The sequence below is a fragment of the Apodemus sylvaticus genome, chromosome 18 (genome assembly GCF_947179515.1).
Source record: "Apodemus sylvaticus chromosome 18, mApoSyl1.1, whole genome shotgun sequence".
Taxonomy (NCBI): Eukaryota; Metazoa; Chordata; class Mammalia; order Rodentia; family Muridae; genus Apodemus; species Apodemus sylvaticus.
The window spans coordinates 61595715-61613490 of NC_067489.1; the positions used below are offsets into that span (position 1 = coordinate 61595715).

General features: G+C 36.3%; 1 protein-coding gene across 1 annotated transcript in view; it reads right to left on the minus strand.

The window, feature by feature from the left end:
* Nucleotides 1–1254: 1254 nt before the first annotated feature.
* The window catches only part of Tll1 (tolloid like 1), a 198884-nt gene continuing 182362 nt past the window's right edge, over nucleotides 1255–17776 (minus strand). Inside the window, exons 19-21 of the mRNA XM_052162659.1 lie at nucleotides 10770–10983; nucleotides 3164–3414; nucleotides 1255–1907 (exon numbers count right to left, since the gene is read on the minus strand). Of these exons, the coding sequence (XP_052018619.1) occupies nucleotides 1773–1907; nucleotides 3164–3414; nucleotides 10770–10983 (600 nt within the window). The 3' untranslated portion in view covers nucleotides 1255–1772. The remainder of the gene's footprint in view (nucleotides 1908–3163; nucleotides 3415–10769; nucleotides 10984–17776) is intronic.

Here is a 17776-nt window from a genome sequence, read left to right on the forward strand (position 1 = left end):
AAAATAGATTGTCTAAGGGAAAGAGCCTTTCTCGATATGATGGGCGGTAATTAGAATTATCCGTTATATGTCCATGAATTTTAGCACAGCACTACTTCAAACACAGTTCTAGGACAACTTGGCACATAGAATTAACTTTGTCAATGACCTATAGCTCTTTACCTTCTAGCAAACACCCTCACTCAGAGTCTCACATATACATACATTAATATTAAGAACACACAGCATAATAAACCAAAACTTTGTTCTAAAATTACATTTCTACAACAAAAGCAGATATGGATGTACACATGTATATGTATCTGTATGTCCAATGTCTTGTTATAGAAATGTATTTTATTCTTGGAGTTTCTGATTAATGTGTGCTATGATGGTCTACATCTCAAGAGGCATATCTTTAAGCAGATTGGTTTGATTGTGTGCAGGAATTCTAAGGCATTGGAAGTAGTCCCACAAGACAAGCTTTGTCCTTGCTATGATACACTCTTGAAATTTCTGAAAAGTCTTGAGTCTCCTTTGCGAGCCACATAGAAGGAGGCATTCATAGTACACAGGTGTTTGGCTCAAAGGTCAGAAACTTGTTGTTGCTGCTGTTTTAATAATTATGGAATAGCACCATAGGAAATGTGTCAGAAACAAATCATTTGCCACCCAATATTGTATTTTTGAAACTGAATTTCAAGAAGAGAACAAGAAAGAGAGAGATTTCCTTTCTCCCAAACTCACTTCCGCTTCATCTCAACATTTTTAAATATAGTAACAACATCAATAACAATAACAATAATAATAATAATAATATATCAACACATTAACAATAAAAGAAAGACCATAGCAGCAGCAGTAGTAACTGGAATAAGAAACATCCAGGCAGTCATTTGGAAGATGGCTGCACACACCTCGTTGGAATTTTATCTTAAAGGTTTATAAGACATGGTGAGTTTCTTGGATTTGGTGTGAGTATTCAGCACTTCCCCAGAGAGAAATGAGTTTACTAGTGGCCTGGGTATTATCCAGTAATTAAATATGATATTTAGGGATTAACTGCATTGTAGACACTATAGATATTTCAAACTTCTCAAGATATAGATACAATGAAGTGGTCACAAAATCATTTGTGTGAACAGGTTAAGCTGGCCTGTATTTGAAACTAATGAAGATGAAGTATTCCAGTTTCCAAACAGACATGCACACATAATACACACACACACACACACACACACACACACACACATGTAAGGACACACGAACACACACACACACACACACACACACACATGCACACTTGAATGTGTGAACATACACACAAACACACACCTACATTTGAATGACGAACCACCTTCCAAATACCACTATTCCACATCGCCTTACATGGATTTGGTTTACACTGTGTCTGACCTACAAAGTCTAAGCAAACATGCCAAGACCCAAGAAGTGGGTTTCCAAGCTTTGATCTGACCGATCATTTTTATGTCCCCATATCTTGAAAAAGTAGTCAAGAAATCACTCCAGGGAATCACAGCCCATGAAATGAACTGTCCTAAGTGTGAGGCATCTATTTCAAGATCTTAATCTTCCTTGAACAAGCATGACTTTCAAACATCCTTGCAATACCAATCGGGTTTTGTGGAAAGTTCTCTTTCACTTCAGAGATAACTCTAATCTTGCAGGTTTCTTTTGCTCAAATTCATTATATTCATTGTACTAATGTTGTCCATTTTAAAAATGTCTCTTTCCATATGCACATTTCTTTCTGTTCTGAGGGAGAGTCAGCATTAGTTCTCGGCATGCATGGTTTCCGGGTATCTTATACTTTTATATCTTATATAAAATCCTTTCTTGTTGATAGTGTCATCTGTGTGAAAATGAATCAAAGCCACATCTCCAATTGAATATATTTCTTCTGGTGGCTGAAAGGAAAAGCAAATAAAGCAAATATGAGAGGAGAATGGACCACTGTTCCATGCCGTGTCCGTGCTTTAACTATTCAACCCACCCAGCAACCTAGCAAAGTACTCCTGTTGGATTTATTCTCACAACGATGAGAAAACATGAGATCTGGGGAGAAAATGGCATACCCAAGCTCTTATATTTTTGAAGACATTTTAGTGCATACCTAAATCCAGAATTTTCAGTAAGATTTGGTACTTTTTTCCAAAACTTTAATCCGGCATTTTTTCATTTATAGGTACAAAAGGAGATTACCAAACAGTAAAAATATATTCAGTGGTTATTGTGAACTGAGTCACTTATAGAGTCTAAATCTTCCTTTTCTCCCTTTTAATAGTCTAAAATGTTCTAAGAAGCTTTTTTGTTACATGCATTATTTTGGTAAAAGTTTAGTATTTATCATCATCATCATCATCATCATCATCATAATCATCATCATCATTATTAAATTCATAGATAATAGTTGACACTCAGAAAGTTGAGACTATTGTCATTTCAATCAAAATACACATGAGAATAGTCTAAATTTAAATGCAGTGGGCCCTGGGGGAAATAGAGAAGACCAGATTGTCTCCCATTCTAGCTTCTGATGTGCCCTCTCCCCTACCTGTCTCTGCACTGTACCTCTGCATGTAGAGCAATGGAGGAGCGTTCTGTATTGCTGGACCTATACTAGGAGCTAGCCCTGCTACTCTGACCAGAGGGTTCTATCTATCTATCTGTCTGTCTGTCTGTCTGTCTGTCCGTCCGTCCGTCCGTCTATCTATCTATCTATCTATCTATCTATCTATCTATCTACCTGCATACCTTCCTATATGAGTGCTCTACATGCATGTCAGGCCTCAGATGCCATTGCAGATGACTATGAACCATCATTCTTGTATACTTGTGTGTATGTGTGTGTGTGTGTGTGTGTGTATGTTTGGAATTATTAATTATTTAAATATTTACTGCACAATGAGAATTTAGAATATAGAAACTGACCGAAACCAGAACAACTAAGTCCATATATTCACATGAACTATAATGTAAACTCATTAATAGTGGAGAAATAGGGAGATAGGTGAGCCACGTTTATTTTTGTTGAGCCATTTTTAATAATAAAGTATGACTTTATTTTAAAATTCTTTCCAGTTTATAAATGCTATATATACCAACCACTGATTAACAGGCTTCTTGTTAGGTGACTATGAGATCCTGTTGGTGGCATACGTACCCCTGATCCACAAAATCTACCAAGACCCAAGGCTTTTGAATTGAGACCATCAAAGACTTCAACATAGTCATAGCCACAGTCAGCTTCTTCTTCTACTTCGAAAGTCTGGAAGGACAATTCAAGTCTAGAGCCTTGTTCTGACACCAACAACCATTCACAGTCCAGTTGTCCTGGGTAGTTATTATCACCAAACTGAGCATGAGAGTAGAGGTCTCTAGGCTTCCGCTCTGCTTTCAATCGACCACCACACTCTGCCCAAGGAAAGAAATGAATACGCTTAGTGAGCTTCTACTGCACAGCCTCTATTTCAAGTGGAGTTCATCCAACCTCCTATGCCTGTTTCCATATCTAGGATTAGGTACGTGTTTGTGACTAGAGAATCAGACAGTGTCATATGTATAGGCAGGAATACCACATTCAGCCTGTTTGACTTAGGAAACTAGCATACACATCTAACCAACAATGAGACTATGAGCAATCAGGATTATGTCTCTGATCCTTATTTTCCCAAAGACAAAGAGTATATGCTAATGGCACCAATCTTTGTGGGTTTACAAAATGCAATACACAAAAGTCACCTAGAAGAGTACCTGTTACAAAATTTGCTCAGTAGAATTACAGAAGATACACCTAATAATGTTTTACTTTCAAGTCATTCTTTTCATAATGAAAACTTAGAATTCAGTCATCAAATAAATAAAGATAAACTGAAAAAACAATAAAGCACATAAAGCTCATGCATATATTTGCTACATAGAACTTTATATAATATATACATTATTATACATGCACAATAATATTATTTGAGTAGTAATATTATCTTACACATTGGTCAAAAGAATACACAATTCTTCACTGATTCAGTCCAGGTATAACTGATGTATTTGCTGATATATTAGTTGATGTATTTGCTATAATAAAATTTTAGTCTAGTTATTTAGAAAAATACAAATCAGTTCTATTCACTGCCATTGTCACCCATAGAAAACACATTAAAGAAAGCTGTGAAAATAGAATCTCTTAGATTGTCTAATTCAGAAAAACGGATGTTCCCCAAACCTTTTAGCAGTTCACTGTGACCAGATGTTTATGTTTACTATGGCATAGATCAAATAGAAGCATCAGGAGTCTAAAATCACCTAACCACAAACCTTGTAAGCACAGAGATAAGAATGAGATGTGGAAAAGTACCTCTGTCTTGGGGGAAAGTAGGGTGTCTACCAACACCTCAGAAGTTTCCAAGCCTCTGTCACAATCCTCCAAACTAAGGGTTTCAAAGGTATGACCAGAAGATTCCGCCAGAAAAACTGTTCTAAGACGTGGTGGGATGCTAAACCACTGTGTCTGAAAACACATTCATACCAGTTGTCATCACTGGTCATAAGATAGCCCATAGCAAAGATGACTAGGCAGCAGAAACACTTATGAGTTTTTTTCAGACTTGTGTTGGTTAAGCTGTATTGTGCTTGGGGAGAGGTATGTTATTTTATTCACTTTGTTTATGAGTGAAGATACACTGTACACACACTGTAGGAGTCAGAGGTACATACTAGCTGTTTTTCACAACCATTCTCTGACTTAGCTTTTAAAACAGTGTCTTCCACTGAGCCTGGATCTCATCAATTTGGCTGATTTAGTCAGAATATCTCTGTGGTTGGCAAACCTGACATGTTCTCTATCTCCCTTAATTAGAGAACTGTGCAGCACAATGCCTGCTATTTAACCTTCCTACTGGGGATCTGAACTTAGGCCTTTATGCTTCAGAAGTAGGCAATTTACAGACTGAGCTATCTCTCTAGAAACCTTGTTGGTAGTAATTTTAGATTAACATTTCTGAATCTGAAATATAGATATATCTAAATGCATAGTGCTAATCAACCTTGGGCTTTGTCCCAGGGCAGCTATTCATTCAGAGAACGTCATACTTCTATCCCCAAGAATGTCTTTCTCAGACCATTAATTAAGCCTTTTTCCTCAGTGTTATGACATAGATAATACTATTACAGACACGTGCACAGCTGATGACAAACCCATGAAATTATCCCTAAAGGATGGAATTTCCATCCAATTTGGTGCTGTATTCATCCAGAATTGGAAGCAAAATACCCTCCCACTCCAGAGTAACTCTTATACAACTCTCAAAAAATAGTCTTTTTTAACATGTCACAGTCCTTAAAAGTCAGATTACACAAGTCTAAATCCAGAATTGAACAAAGGGCATTGCATGCAGGACTTGCACCCTACCACTGAATTACATTCTAGATTCTAGAGTTTCATTTCAAAATAGATATCACACACAATGCTCATGTTAGATGATCTATATGAAAAATAGATGATCAAACCATACATAAAATTTAATGGTGCAGGACTCATAGCTGAAAACTATCTTAGTTTATTCAGGCTATGAGAGTACATGAAAATATTCAGGTGCATAATTGAATGCTACAGAAAAAAAAGAATAGCCTTAGAAGTGTTTTTATCCAAAAGGAAATGTATAAATAAGACTTGTAAAACAGCATGCGAACAATACATCTTATTTGGGACTCAGTAGTTAAGAGAACTGGTTGCCCTTCCAGAAGACCTGGATTAAGTTCTTATCACCCAGATGGGCAGTGGTGGCACATGCCTTTAATCCTAGCACTTGGGAGGCAGACACAGGAAGATTTCTGATTTTGAGGCCAGCCTGATCTACAGAGTGAGTTCCAGGACAACCAGGGCTTCACAGAGAAACGCTATCTTGAAAAAACAAAATAAAAGAAAATAATACAATTCTCATCCCCCACACAATAGATCACACAATGGATCTGTAAGTCCAGTTCTAGGACATCTGATTCCCTCTCCTGCCTTGCACAAGCACCAGGCATGGACGTGGTACACAATATACACATTCTTTTAATTGAATTAAAAAGAAAAGAACTGTAGAAATACATCTGATTTCAAGGTAGAATTATGTGAACCAGTGGATTGAAGTTCCTGATTTTAATAACTGCTGATTATCAAGGTGTGACATAACCATGGATTGTTTTCAAGTTTCAAAATCTGCCAATACTCTTAACTACAATGACTACCATTAGCGTGAGACATGGAGTATGCTGAGTTGGAATGCCTGACTCACAAGCACTCATCTGTCATTCCAATCTTACATGGAGAGTTAAGGTAGAAGGGAAATAGAACAGGAAGTGGAAAGACACTTAAAGGCTGGTAAGTCTAAACATAACAAAGTTGCCAGCTCATGTTTCTATTAAAAGTCATATATCTTTAGGTTTAAGAATAATGTAAAATTCTACTAAAATCAACTCTTTTGTGCCACTAGGTCTACTCATTCCTCAATGCCCATAGATTCATACTAATGAATGCAAAAAATAATGTTCTTATCATTAATGCTCAAAGAGGACACTTAGTCTACCAGGTGATATTTAAGTTAATCATTGGAATGTTAATGTTTGCAGTGGTGTAAAACATGGATGCCCTGAGAGCAACCCATCATAAAGTAATGTAAACCATCAGGCATCTGATGCTTTTGGACTTCTTCTGGTTCTTCAAACTCAAACCAACATAGCATTAGACACTTTCACAGAATAGATAATTTATATAGTCAAAATATTGTCAATATATGTATTAAGATATCAAGCCAAAATATATAAACCCAGTCTCAAACATGTTAGCAAGAGCACTTTTAAATCAACAGTTTAATAGTGCTTTATAAGGTCCCAAAGCCTCAGCTACAAATCTGAGAAATTGAAAATGGACTCAGGAAGAGAAACTATGTAGTAAATATCATTTTAATTTGCAAAGACGTATTTGTTTGTCTCCTGGTAATATAAGATTCCAGGAGGCATTGGGTAATTCGACCTATAAGTACTTTTACTAGTCCATTCTAACACAGTTAACCTCTGTTTGAACAACTATCTCTGAAAAGGACACGATAAGATAGTATTGGAGTCTTAAATGTCACTGACAAACCATAAATGTTTAATCCTTGAGAAAAATCATGCAGACAGGCAGAGCCACAGTTTAGATGTCTTTCTCCACACTTCCTCTTCCTCCTCTTCCTCCTCCTCCTCCTCCTCCTCCTCCTGCTCCTGCTCCACCTCCTCCCCCTTCTTGTTTGAAATCATAATATCTGATAAAATACATATTTTTTTGCACATTTTGTTTCTCTTGATGACTGGATTAAATTAAATTGAACTTGAATTTGAACTAACTGTCAGAGGGAAACAAAGTTACCAACAACATCCACATCCATGTATGGATAGCATCACTTTCTAAAAATACAAAACAAAATAAAACAAACTGCATATATTACATTCTAATTGGCTGTTTTAAATTGTTTTGAAGCCAAAGTTAACATTATATATAGAAAAATTAATTCACTTAGTTAAATTAAAATACATAGTTGAGTCCAGAAACCTATTGCATTTGTTCTAGGAGATAATCAATATGAAATTGTTTTACACATGTGGGGAACTTAACTGATGTGATCCCAGCTTGGGATTTAACTTATCCTGGGAACTGTTAAGGAAATTTCCATTGTACTTTTCCCATAAATCCCTGGGTTGTTATTCCCTAAAGAATACTAACCCATCGCACTGAGCAACAGCCAAAACAAACTTTTGATGGGAAGTTATAGAACAGTTGAAGTTAATAGAAAGAATGTCGTTTAAGGAGATGTATCCAGCAGATGAAATGCAGACTACTTTATGCAAGGTGCTAGTTTGCAACAGCACAGAGAAAAATTCAACAAAGAAAGCGTCAAGATCACTCATCTAAAAGCCAAAGTTCATAAATAAATAAATAACAGGAAAGGCAAGCATGCAAACCATAGTACACATATCAATCAGAATAAATAACTACAGTGGGAAGCTGAGATTCTAATGGCCATTGTCACTGGTATTTAAGGAACTTGGTTGACATTTAAGTTCCAGCCTCAGATTCCTTGTATTTAAAGTGGCAGAACCAAATAAATAATAGCCAATTTCCATGTTTGCTTCAACACTTGACTAAGGTTAGTTACTGTGATGCTTGAATAGATATAAACTAAAACGGGCCTGCCATTTCATTTTTGTAATTGAAACAGTGAGTTCAGTCTTTACTTGCTGCTTCAAGGAGTTATGGCATTTGTAGTCATTTCTGTCATGATTCTATAGTTTTTAATGAATAGAATATTCTATAGAGGGATATATTAAGTTTACAAGTGGTCAAAATTGGAATAAAACCATGTTTTGGTTCAAACATTTGAAAATTAATTAACCATCTACAAATTCAGTTTCTTCATCTGCAAAATGGAGATTATATAGCTGATCTCAGTTTGAGAGAATTGATGTAAATTGTTTTCATGATAAACAACAAGTAAATAGAGTACAAATGTCGAAGTTACAAACTACTCTAGAGGTGTCATAGGCTTTACAGCTGTCAATAATCTCAAGACCATTTGTGTGTGCATGTATGTGCCTGTGTGTATGTGTGGGCATGTGTATGTGTGGGCATGTGTATGTGTGGGCATGTGTATGTGTGCAAGTGTATGTGTGCCTGTGTATGTGTGCCTGTGTATATATGTATGTATGCATGTGTGTGTACATATGTATGCATGTGAGTACATGTATGTGCATGTGTGTGCCTGTGGGCATGTGAATGTGTTCTGGTGTAAGTGTGCATGTGTGAATATGTATGTATGCATGTGTGTGCATGTGTGTACAAGTGTGTATTCATATTTATGCAGGTGTATGTGCGTGAATATGTTTGTGTGCATGTGTGTGTATTTGTTTGTGTGCAGGTATATGTGCATGTATATGTGTGTGTACCTGTGTGTATGTGTGCATGTGTGTATATGTATGCATGTAGGTGCACATGTATGTTCTTGTGTGGGTATCGTGTGGGTACAAGTGTGTGTTTAAAGGCCATCAACTTTGTACCATTAGAAAAATTCCAAAGGCATAATGGAACACCAATTTTTCCACATCTTGAGTATTTGGTAAATTAACAGAAGTGTGTATCAAATAACAATTGTCTAGAAAATTAATAGGAAATATCCATAGTTTAATTTTTTCTAAAACCACATTTTATAACTGTTGAAAGAAATAATTAATTACCATTAATATTAATAGTCTAATAATTAATAGTTCATAGCATACCACTATTTTAACAATTCCTACTTTTTCAGAGTTGATTGTAAATCAATTATGCAGTAAAATAAAAACGCCCAGAGAAAAATACTTTCCAGTAAAATATTTAACACATACAGATTGCTAAAATAAAATTAAAGAAAGCCAAAACAATAGCCAAGAAAACATGACAAATATTGTATTAAATTAAGTCGCGTTTGTGTAGGAGTAATCTCTTACATTGACCTACATAATACTTCAGTATGGCCACCAGGTGTCACTATAAGCTCAATGACTTTTACAAATATCTATGATTAACATTCTTCCCTAAAATCTGTAAGAAAAAGAGAATATTCCTCAGCATATTTTATGGACCCATGTATTTAAATTGGTACCATGGTATAAATAATTTCATCTTATTTAATCTTTACATATTTATATTTTCCTTAAGTGAATAGCAAAAAAATCAGGATTAGGAGAATGTTCTTATTACACTGCAAATACAAGTTGGGGGAAATGACAATCTGTTGAACAAAGAATATGTAAAGGAATATATTTACAAAATATGTATTAAGGCAAAAGCTAGCTTAAAAAAGAAGCAGCCTAGTAGATGAAATAAAGGATTATAATAGCAATCTATTGACAAAAGGTCTATGAAAACTAGTAAAAAAAAAAACCTAGTAATGGTAGTTATAAGATTAATTCTAAAAATATTTAGAAATATTTCTACATCCATTGACTGGAAATCAAACTTATCATCATCGTCATCATCATCATCATCATCATCACTTTAGATTTCTTCCATGAATCTTCAACTTCTGCAAAAGTATCAAAGTAGCCAGAATAGCTTCCAAATATTCCATATAACACATTTCAATGAGATTTTGCCAGCTGTGATATTTACTTTTAATTGTCAGCCTGACACAATGTAGAATCACCTGAAAGACAGTCTCAATGGGGGGTTGTATAAATCAGGTTGGACCTGGGTCTGTGGGGGGGGGGATATTTAATTTATATTAATAGATATGGGGAAATGCATCTCACTGTGTTTACACTACATTCTAGATAGGAGATCATGGCCTGCCTAGCTACCTAAAGGAGGTTGTGCATGAGTCAGCATGTAATGCATTCACTTCTTCTCTCTGTCCTTGAGTAGGAGTGTAACTAGCTGCTTCAAGTCCCAGCCTTAACGTCCCAGTAATGATGGACTGCAACCTGGAATTGTGAGCCAATGTTCTTTCACCCAAAGTTGCTTTATTTCCTGGCATTTCAGCACAGCCATAGAAATGTAGCTTGAGGTAATTCTATTAATAAGGCACATCTACATACCCAACACAAAGAGTTATAAAAGAGAGGAAAGTACAATGGCATGTGCATATAGATGCATATGTACACATCTATGTATATGTATATAAATCACGAAGCCTTTAGTGTATACGCCAATTTAAAGATTGATTTTTAAAATGCGTTTTCTTGGAAGAAAAACATGAAGATAATTTGCTGACCTGTGGAGTGAGTAGCCTGAAAACCTTTTCTTTGAACAGAGGCATCAGAAATAAACCGAATAAACATTTCATTCCCGGTAGCCATGAGGGGGTCTGGTATCTTGCTGCCACATAATCGGCCCAGAATTGGTGACTTCTCCGTTTCTCCATCAAAAATTTCCAAGTGATCATATGCACATTCTTGATGTTGCTCGACCTCAAACTCATTGAAGGCCTATTTAAAAAAGAAGAAAACTTTTTTCTAGTAACAAATAATTCAAAATATTCTCTAGGGGACAAGTCATCTATCAATAAAATTTGTTCAGGGTAAACATAGGAATTAATCCAAGAAGCATATCACTGAAAGGGTTATGAAATTTACATGATTTTGACCTCCTGTAAAAGCATAAAGATAAATACAAGGTGTCAGTGTAACTGTTATGCCATCCAGAGATCAGGTATCATACAAACGCTGTTTGTCACAGGTTTGAGCCCACAGAGACCAAACTGTGCAGTTGTGCAGATTCCAGAAGCAACCATTCATTGGGAGGCCTTCAGGTCATTACGGCCATGCCAATTCCTTCAGCCTTTCATGTGTTCTTTCTGCCCAGAATTTTAAACTCCTACCATGAGGTTCACTGTCACAGCGAAATAATATAGCCATGGGCTCATACTTTAGTAATTATGGTCCAAGATAGCATTTTTCTCTTTACAAATTCATTATCTCTGGTATGTTTTTAAAGTATAGAAAGTTGTGTCATATGATATGAAATTACTAAGCATGGTATTACAATATATTCAATCATTATAACTATCTTTAATATATAGACTAAGAAAATAATCTTGCAAATAAATTGTAAAAAAAATTACAGTCACAAAATAACAAAACACGAGGTCTATAGACCTGAATAAAGTTGTATACAATTGGATTCGGCATTCAGAATGGGAACTGTGACACTCCCCTCATGCTATCCCCTCTGCATCATGTTCTATTTCACACACATACATGTCTGTTTACGTTTGCTTCAATAAATGCTATTAGCTAGATTCAGCATATCAAAAAACACGTGTATTTTTCTTTCTTTCTCAGACTATGTGATACAGCTTAGTATGACACACTCTAAGTCTCTCCATTTCCTTGCAAATCTTCCTTTATAGCTGAGTACTATTCATATGGGTATGCAATATGCATACACCAAAGTATCATTATCCATTCTTATTTTGATGAACTTCTCAGCTGATCCCAATTCTTTGCTTCAATAAGATAGAAGCCAATAAGGAGGAAACGCAAAAATCACTTAAAGACATACAGGAGAACTTTGGTCAACAAACTGAGGTCATGAAAGAGGAAACACAAAAATCTCTTAAAGAATTACAGGAAAACACAAACACGCAAGTGAAGGAACTGAGCAAAACCATCCAGGATCTAAAAACAGAAGTAGAAACAATTAAGAAAACACAAGGGGAGACAACTTTGGATATAGAAAATCTTGGGAAGAAATCAGGGGCCAGAGATGCAAATATCAACAACAGAATACAAGAGATAGAAGAAAGAATCTTGGATGCCGAAGATACTATAGAAACCATTGACTCAATATTCAAAGAAAATACAAAACTGTAAAGAGCTTGTAACCCAAAACATCCAGGAAATCCAGGACACAATGAGAAGACCAAACTTAAGGATTATAGATATAGATGAGAGCGAAAATTTACAACTTAAAGGGCCAGCAAATATCTTCAACAAAGTTATGAAAGAAAACTTCCCTAACCTAAAGAGAGAGATGCTCATGAATATATAAGAAGGCTACAGAACTCCAAACAGACTGGACCAGAACAGAAATACCTCCCATCACATAATAATCAAAACCCCAATTGTACTAAACAAAGAAAGAATATTAAAGGCAGTAAGAGAAAAAGGCCAAGTAACATATAAAGGAAGACCTATCAGAATCACACCAGACTTCTCACCAGACACTATGAAAGCTAGAAGATCCCGGACAGATCTCATGCAGACTCTAAGAGAACACAAATGCCAGTCAAAACTACTATACCCATCAAAACTCTCAATCACCATAGATGGAGAAACCAAGATATTCCATGACAAAACCAAGTTTACCCAATATCTTTCCACAAACCCAGCCCTACAAAGGATATTGGGAAGAAAACACTAATACAAGGAGGGAAATTTCGCCCTGGAAAAAGCAAGATAGTAAGTTTCAATAAATAGATCAGCAATAAACACTATATTCCCAGGAATGAAACAGCTATCTCATATGGTAGTTGCAATTTGTTTTAATTTTGAGAACTCTCCAAACTGACTCCCACAGTGAATGTACTAATCTGTACTCCACCAACAGTGCATAATGGTCTCTTCACATCTCTGCCAACACTTGTTTTCTGATTGGTTAATGGTAGGTAGCCATTCTGGGTAGAATAAGGGATCATACAATAGTTTGAATGTGAACTTCCCTGATAGCTGGGAATATTGATCTCCTCAAAAGCAGTTATTAGTCATTTGTGTTTCTTAAAAAAAAAAAAAAACAACATTCAGTTTATTCATTCATTTGTTGACCTGCAGGTTTATTTAAATTTTAATTTCTTCTATTCTTCTGAATATCATCCCCTGTCTGTTTTTGTCTTTTCTGTCAAATATTAACTGTGTCTAGATTTTATTTCTTAGTCCTCAATTCTATCTCACTGTTGTTCATGTTTATTCTTGTGTAAATATCTGGCTGTTCCCTTTTCAATTGACACCATTGTAATTAGGTCTACATAGAATTTAAATTATTATGATAACTAGATAATATATGTATGAAATGTTAAATATTATTTAATTGTAATTAGGACTACATAGAATTTAAATTATTATGATAATTAGATAATATATGTATAAATGTTAAATGTTTCTGAAAATCTTTCAGAACATTGGGGCAGACATTGAACATTGCTTTCATTTGATTATCACAGTATCATTTTATCATTTACCCTAAAAAGATCCCCATAAGGTAACTACTATGTTTTCAGGAAATATAAATGTTGTAAACCACTGTAGGCCAATAAAAGAAAATTTTGACTGTATATCATTTTAGTTGATCTTACAAACTATAGTATTCTAAAACACTAAAATAAACATTCTGTTAAGGTAGTATAAGTTTAATTTTTCTGTTAAATGCTATACTTATACTAGGGCACCATGGCAACTCCACCATGTTTTGCTGTTATTTGTACCATCTAAAAAATATCCTGGTTTGAGGCAGAGGGCATGGCTAACCAATGACTGGTACAAACTAAGACCCATACCATGGGCAAGAATCAATCCCTGACACTATCAATGATACTGTTGTGCTTGCAGACAGAAGTCTAGCATAATCGTCCTCTGAGAGGCTCCACCCAACAGCTTATGCAATGAGATGCAGAGACCCACAGCCAAACATTAAAGCTAGGGAGTCTTATGGAAGTATTGGGGGAAAGATTGAGGGACCTGAAGAAGATAGAGACACCAAAGGAAGACTAATAGAATCAACTAAGATGGCCCTTTTAAGGGCTCCCAGAGACTGAATCACCAAAGAGCAGGCATGGGCTGAGTCCCTGAACATATGTAGCACAAGTGCAGCTTAGTCTTCACACAAGTCTCCTTACAATGGGAATGGAGGCTGTCCCTGAATCTTCTGCCTGCCAGTGGTTCCCATTCCCCTAATTGGGCCACCTTATCTTGCCTCAGTGGGAGATGATGTGCCTAGTCAGTCCAGCAGTGACTTGCTGTGCCAGGGTGGGGTGATATAGGGGTGTTCCCTGTTCTCAGAGGAGAAGGGAATGGAGTATTGGGGGTAACTGTGAGGCGGGACTACAACAAGAGGGGCTGATATTGGACTATAAAGTGAATAAACAAATATATTAATGAAAAAATCTTGCTTTATCTCTGCAGAAATTTTATGTGTATGCCTTACAAAATTGAAACTAGAAATTCACTAGATGTATAACACATTAAAGCCCCAAGAAAAGTTAACTCGGATGGCCTCAAAATAGTATTATCCAAATATGTAGTAATTCATAATTCCAACAGATTATAGGTAATTTGCAATTGCCAATTAACTGTCTCTTTTTCTTCTGTAAAATTCCCAGATATCTAAAAAAAACAAACAAAAACCAACCAAACAAACAAAACCAATCCAGCATCCTTATTTAGGTCTACAAAGCAAAGATAAAAGGTATGAAATTAAGAAATACAAAATATGCATCAATCATTTTACTATAATTCTTGCAGTATATTTGTGAATGATTTTTTTCTCTGAAGCAACTCTGGAAAGTTGTCATAAATGCCATTCTAATTGAAGACACATTAATAAAGTGAACTTTCACTGTTACCCTTTATATGTATCCCACACTATGCTGGGATCAATCTTCTGCTTTTGGAAGAGAAAAGATGAATGAAGAAATTTATACTAAGTTGCAAGTAGGAGAAAGTAATGGAGATACTAAAAAGATCAAGAGAAGGGGACAATGTACATGCTATTACATTACATACTACTTGAAAGATTAACAAAAATATTGTATTAATGAATGAGATATTGCTTGTTGTGAATACCATGAGACAAGAGCAATGCTCAGTCCACAGAAAACACAAAAATAAGATTGACTATAGCATAAAAAATCTCATTGGAAATCAGAACTGCATAAGGAAACACAGTGAATAAGGAATAAGTCTCAGAAATTATTTACCCTGCAGTGCATCAAACAAAGTAGGCAGTCACTGAGAGGGGTCACGCTGTAAGTTAAATGTGTCAGTCTCTTGTCATCTACGTCTTGAGTACAATAAAGTAGACATAGTGCATGGGATGCAGATGAGCCTCAGTTGGTGTCTAGAAGCTTGACTACATCAGTCAATTCATACATAAGTCAAATAGACTAACCACCTATTTCATCTCACCCTGAAAATTTTGTTGATATGGCCAATCAAACTTTCTGGTTTCATGCCTTTTGTGAGATGTTATTCAATCAGCCTGTTACAACTGGGCACACATCCACATTCCTAGAATCAGCATGGAACTGGTAAGAAACCACTAAGAGAAAAATTGGCTCTGCTATAGCCAAATTCTTTATTAAGTAGGAAACCAAGCCTCTGAACAATGAACAATGTTACCATAAGATAATAAGACATTGTTTCGGGAAATCAGTGTCTGAAAACCATCGCATGTTATATGGGTTCCTTTTATGTCAACTTGACATGAACTAGAGTGGTTTTGGAAGAAGAACTCTCAATTGGGGAAAGGCCTGCATGTGACTTGATTGAAGGCGAGTCTGTAGGGCTTTTTCTTTGTTGGTTGTTGATGTGGAAAAAATCCAGCTCTGTGTGGATGGTGATATCCCTGCACAGGTGGTCCTGGGTGCTGCAAGAGAGCAGGCTAGGCAGGCCATGAGGAGTAAGCCAGTAAGCAGTGTCAGTTATTTCATAGCTTCAGCCTCAGTCCCTGACTCTAGATTCCTGCTTTGAATTCCTGACCAGATTCCCATCAGTGATGGAGTATAAAGACCTGGGAGTTGAAAGTCGAAATGTGCCCTTTCCTCACAAAGCTGCTTTTGAGTGATGTTTTATCACAGCAATAGAATCCCTAACTAGAACACATGTCAAGAAATTATCATTTCTGGTTGTGAATAACAGTTTTCTATAAACAGAAAACATAAGAATCTCCCAGGCAGAGAACATTTTGTGAAGAACTGGAGTAATCATTTTGTAAAGGATACCCCATAAATGGCTAAAAGCAGATCAGAATTGACTTACTGAATCTGTTAAGCCCACTCACTGCCTCACTGGAAAATGAGTGACTATTTCACCCTCTGGTGACATTCAGGATGTTCAGAGTGAATAACATCTCTTCAACAGAATGAAGTTAACATCAAATAAAGGGGCTTTGCCCTAGCAGGCTGTGGGCCATACAGACACTTACTGAGAGCCAAGTGACTTCAGCTCTCCATCAAACTGCTACTGGGATCAGCCTGAGTTGACAAAGAGTTAAATTATTCAATGATTCCACAGCTAATATATACTTACACGACTCAAGTGGCTCTCATTTATTGGACTATTAATGAGTTTTCCACTTGAAATAAACAGCTGCTTGTTAGGTCGACTGCAGAGAATGAGGGTGAAGGTTTTCATTCCAAAAATCAACCCTAAAGTAAGTTGCATGCAGCTCCATAGAGGGTCAGAGGGCTTCAGCTAGAGATCCCAGAGGTCTGGCCTTTGTGCCAGAAAAACACGTGCATAGATGAGCATCTATATGCAACTACTATATCTCAATTTAAAAAAAAATCTAGGCCATACAGTTACTGGGGGAACTCCTCAGAAATAGTACTTTAAAAAAATTCTGCATAGACTTCTGGTCATAAGGTGCACACTGCACTTTGTATCTGGACTGTCCTTCACGGATTGATGACTACATGCTTGTTGCCTGCTGGTGCTGCTATTTTGGGGAGATTATGAGACATTTAGGACATGGGGCTTCACTGGCAGAGTAGGACAGTAGCGACAGGTCATTGAAGGTTATACTAACCCATGGTCCTACCTCCCTGCCTTGTGATGTGAATAGCCTCTATCACACTGTCCCACCACAATGACCTGAGCTGTTCAGCCATGCCTTCTTCACCACGCTGAACTACATCCTGTGGACTCATGAACCAACATAGGCAGTTTCCTTTTTCATTGTTTTTATTTCAGGTTTTTTTGTCATATTGACACAATAGTAACTAGTAAATATGATTCACTCACGATACAGTGTTATAGGACATGCACTGATTAATAAATAGACACAGGACATTCAACACCTTTAATTGATTAAAATGGTGTAATTTTACTTTATTCTTTCTGTGCTGCAGATTTAACAAGGGCTTCAGAGTTGCTGGGCACATCCTCTATCACTGAGCTACAATTCAGGACCCTAAATTATTAAGCATCCACACCAAACCTAAGGATTTTCTACTAAAACCATCAAGAGATATCTATATTAAGATTATATTTCATGCAGAAGAATGCG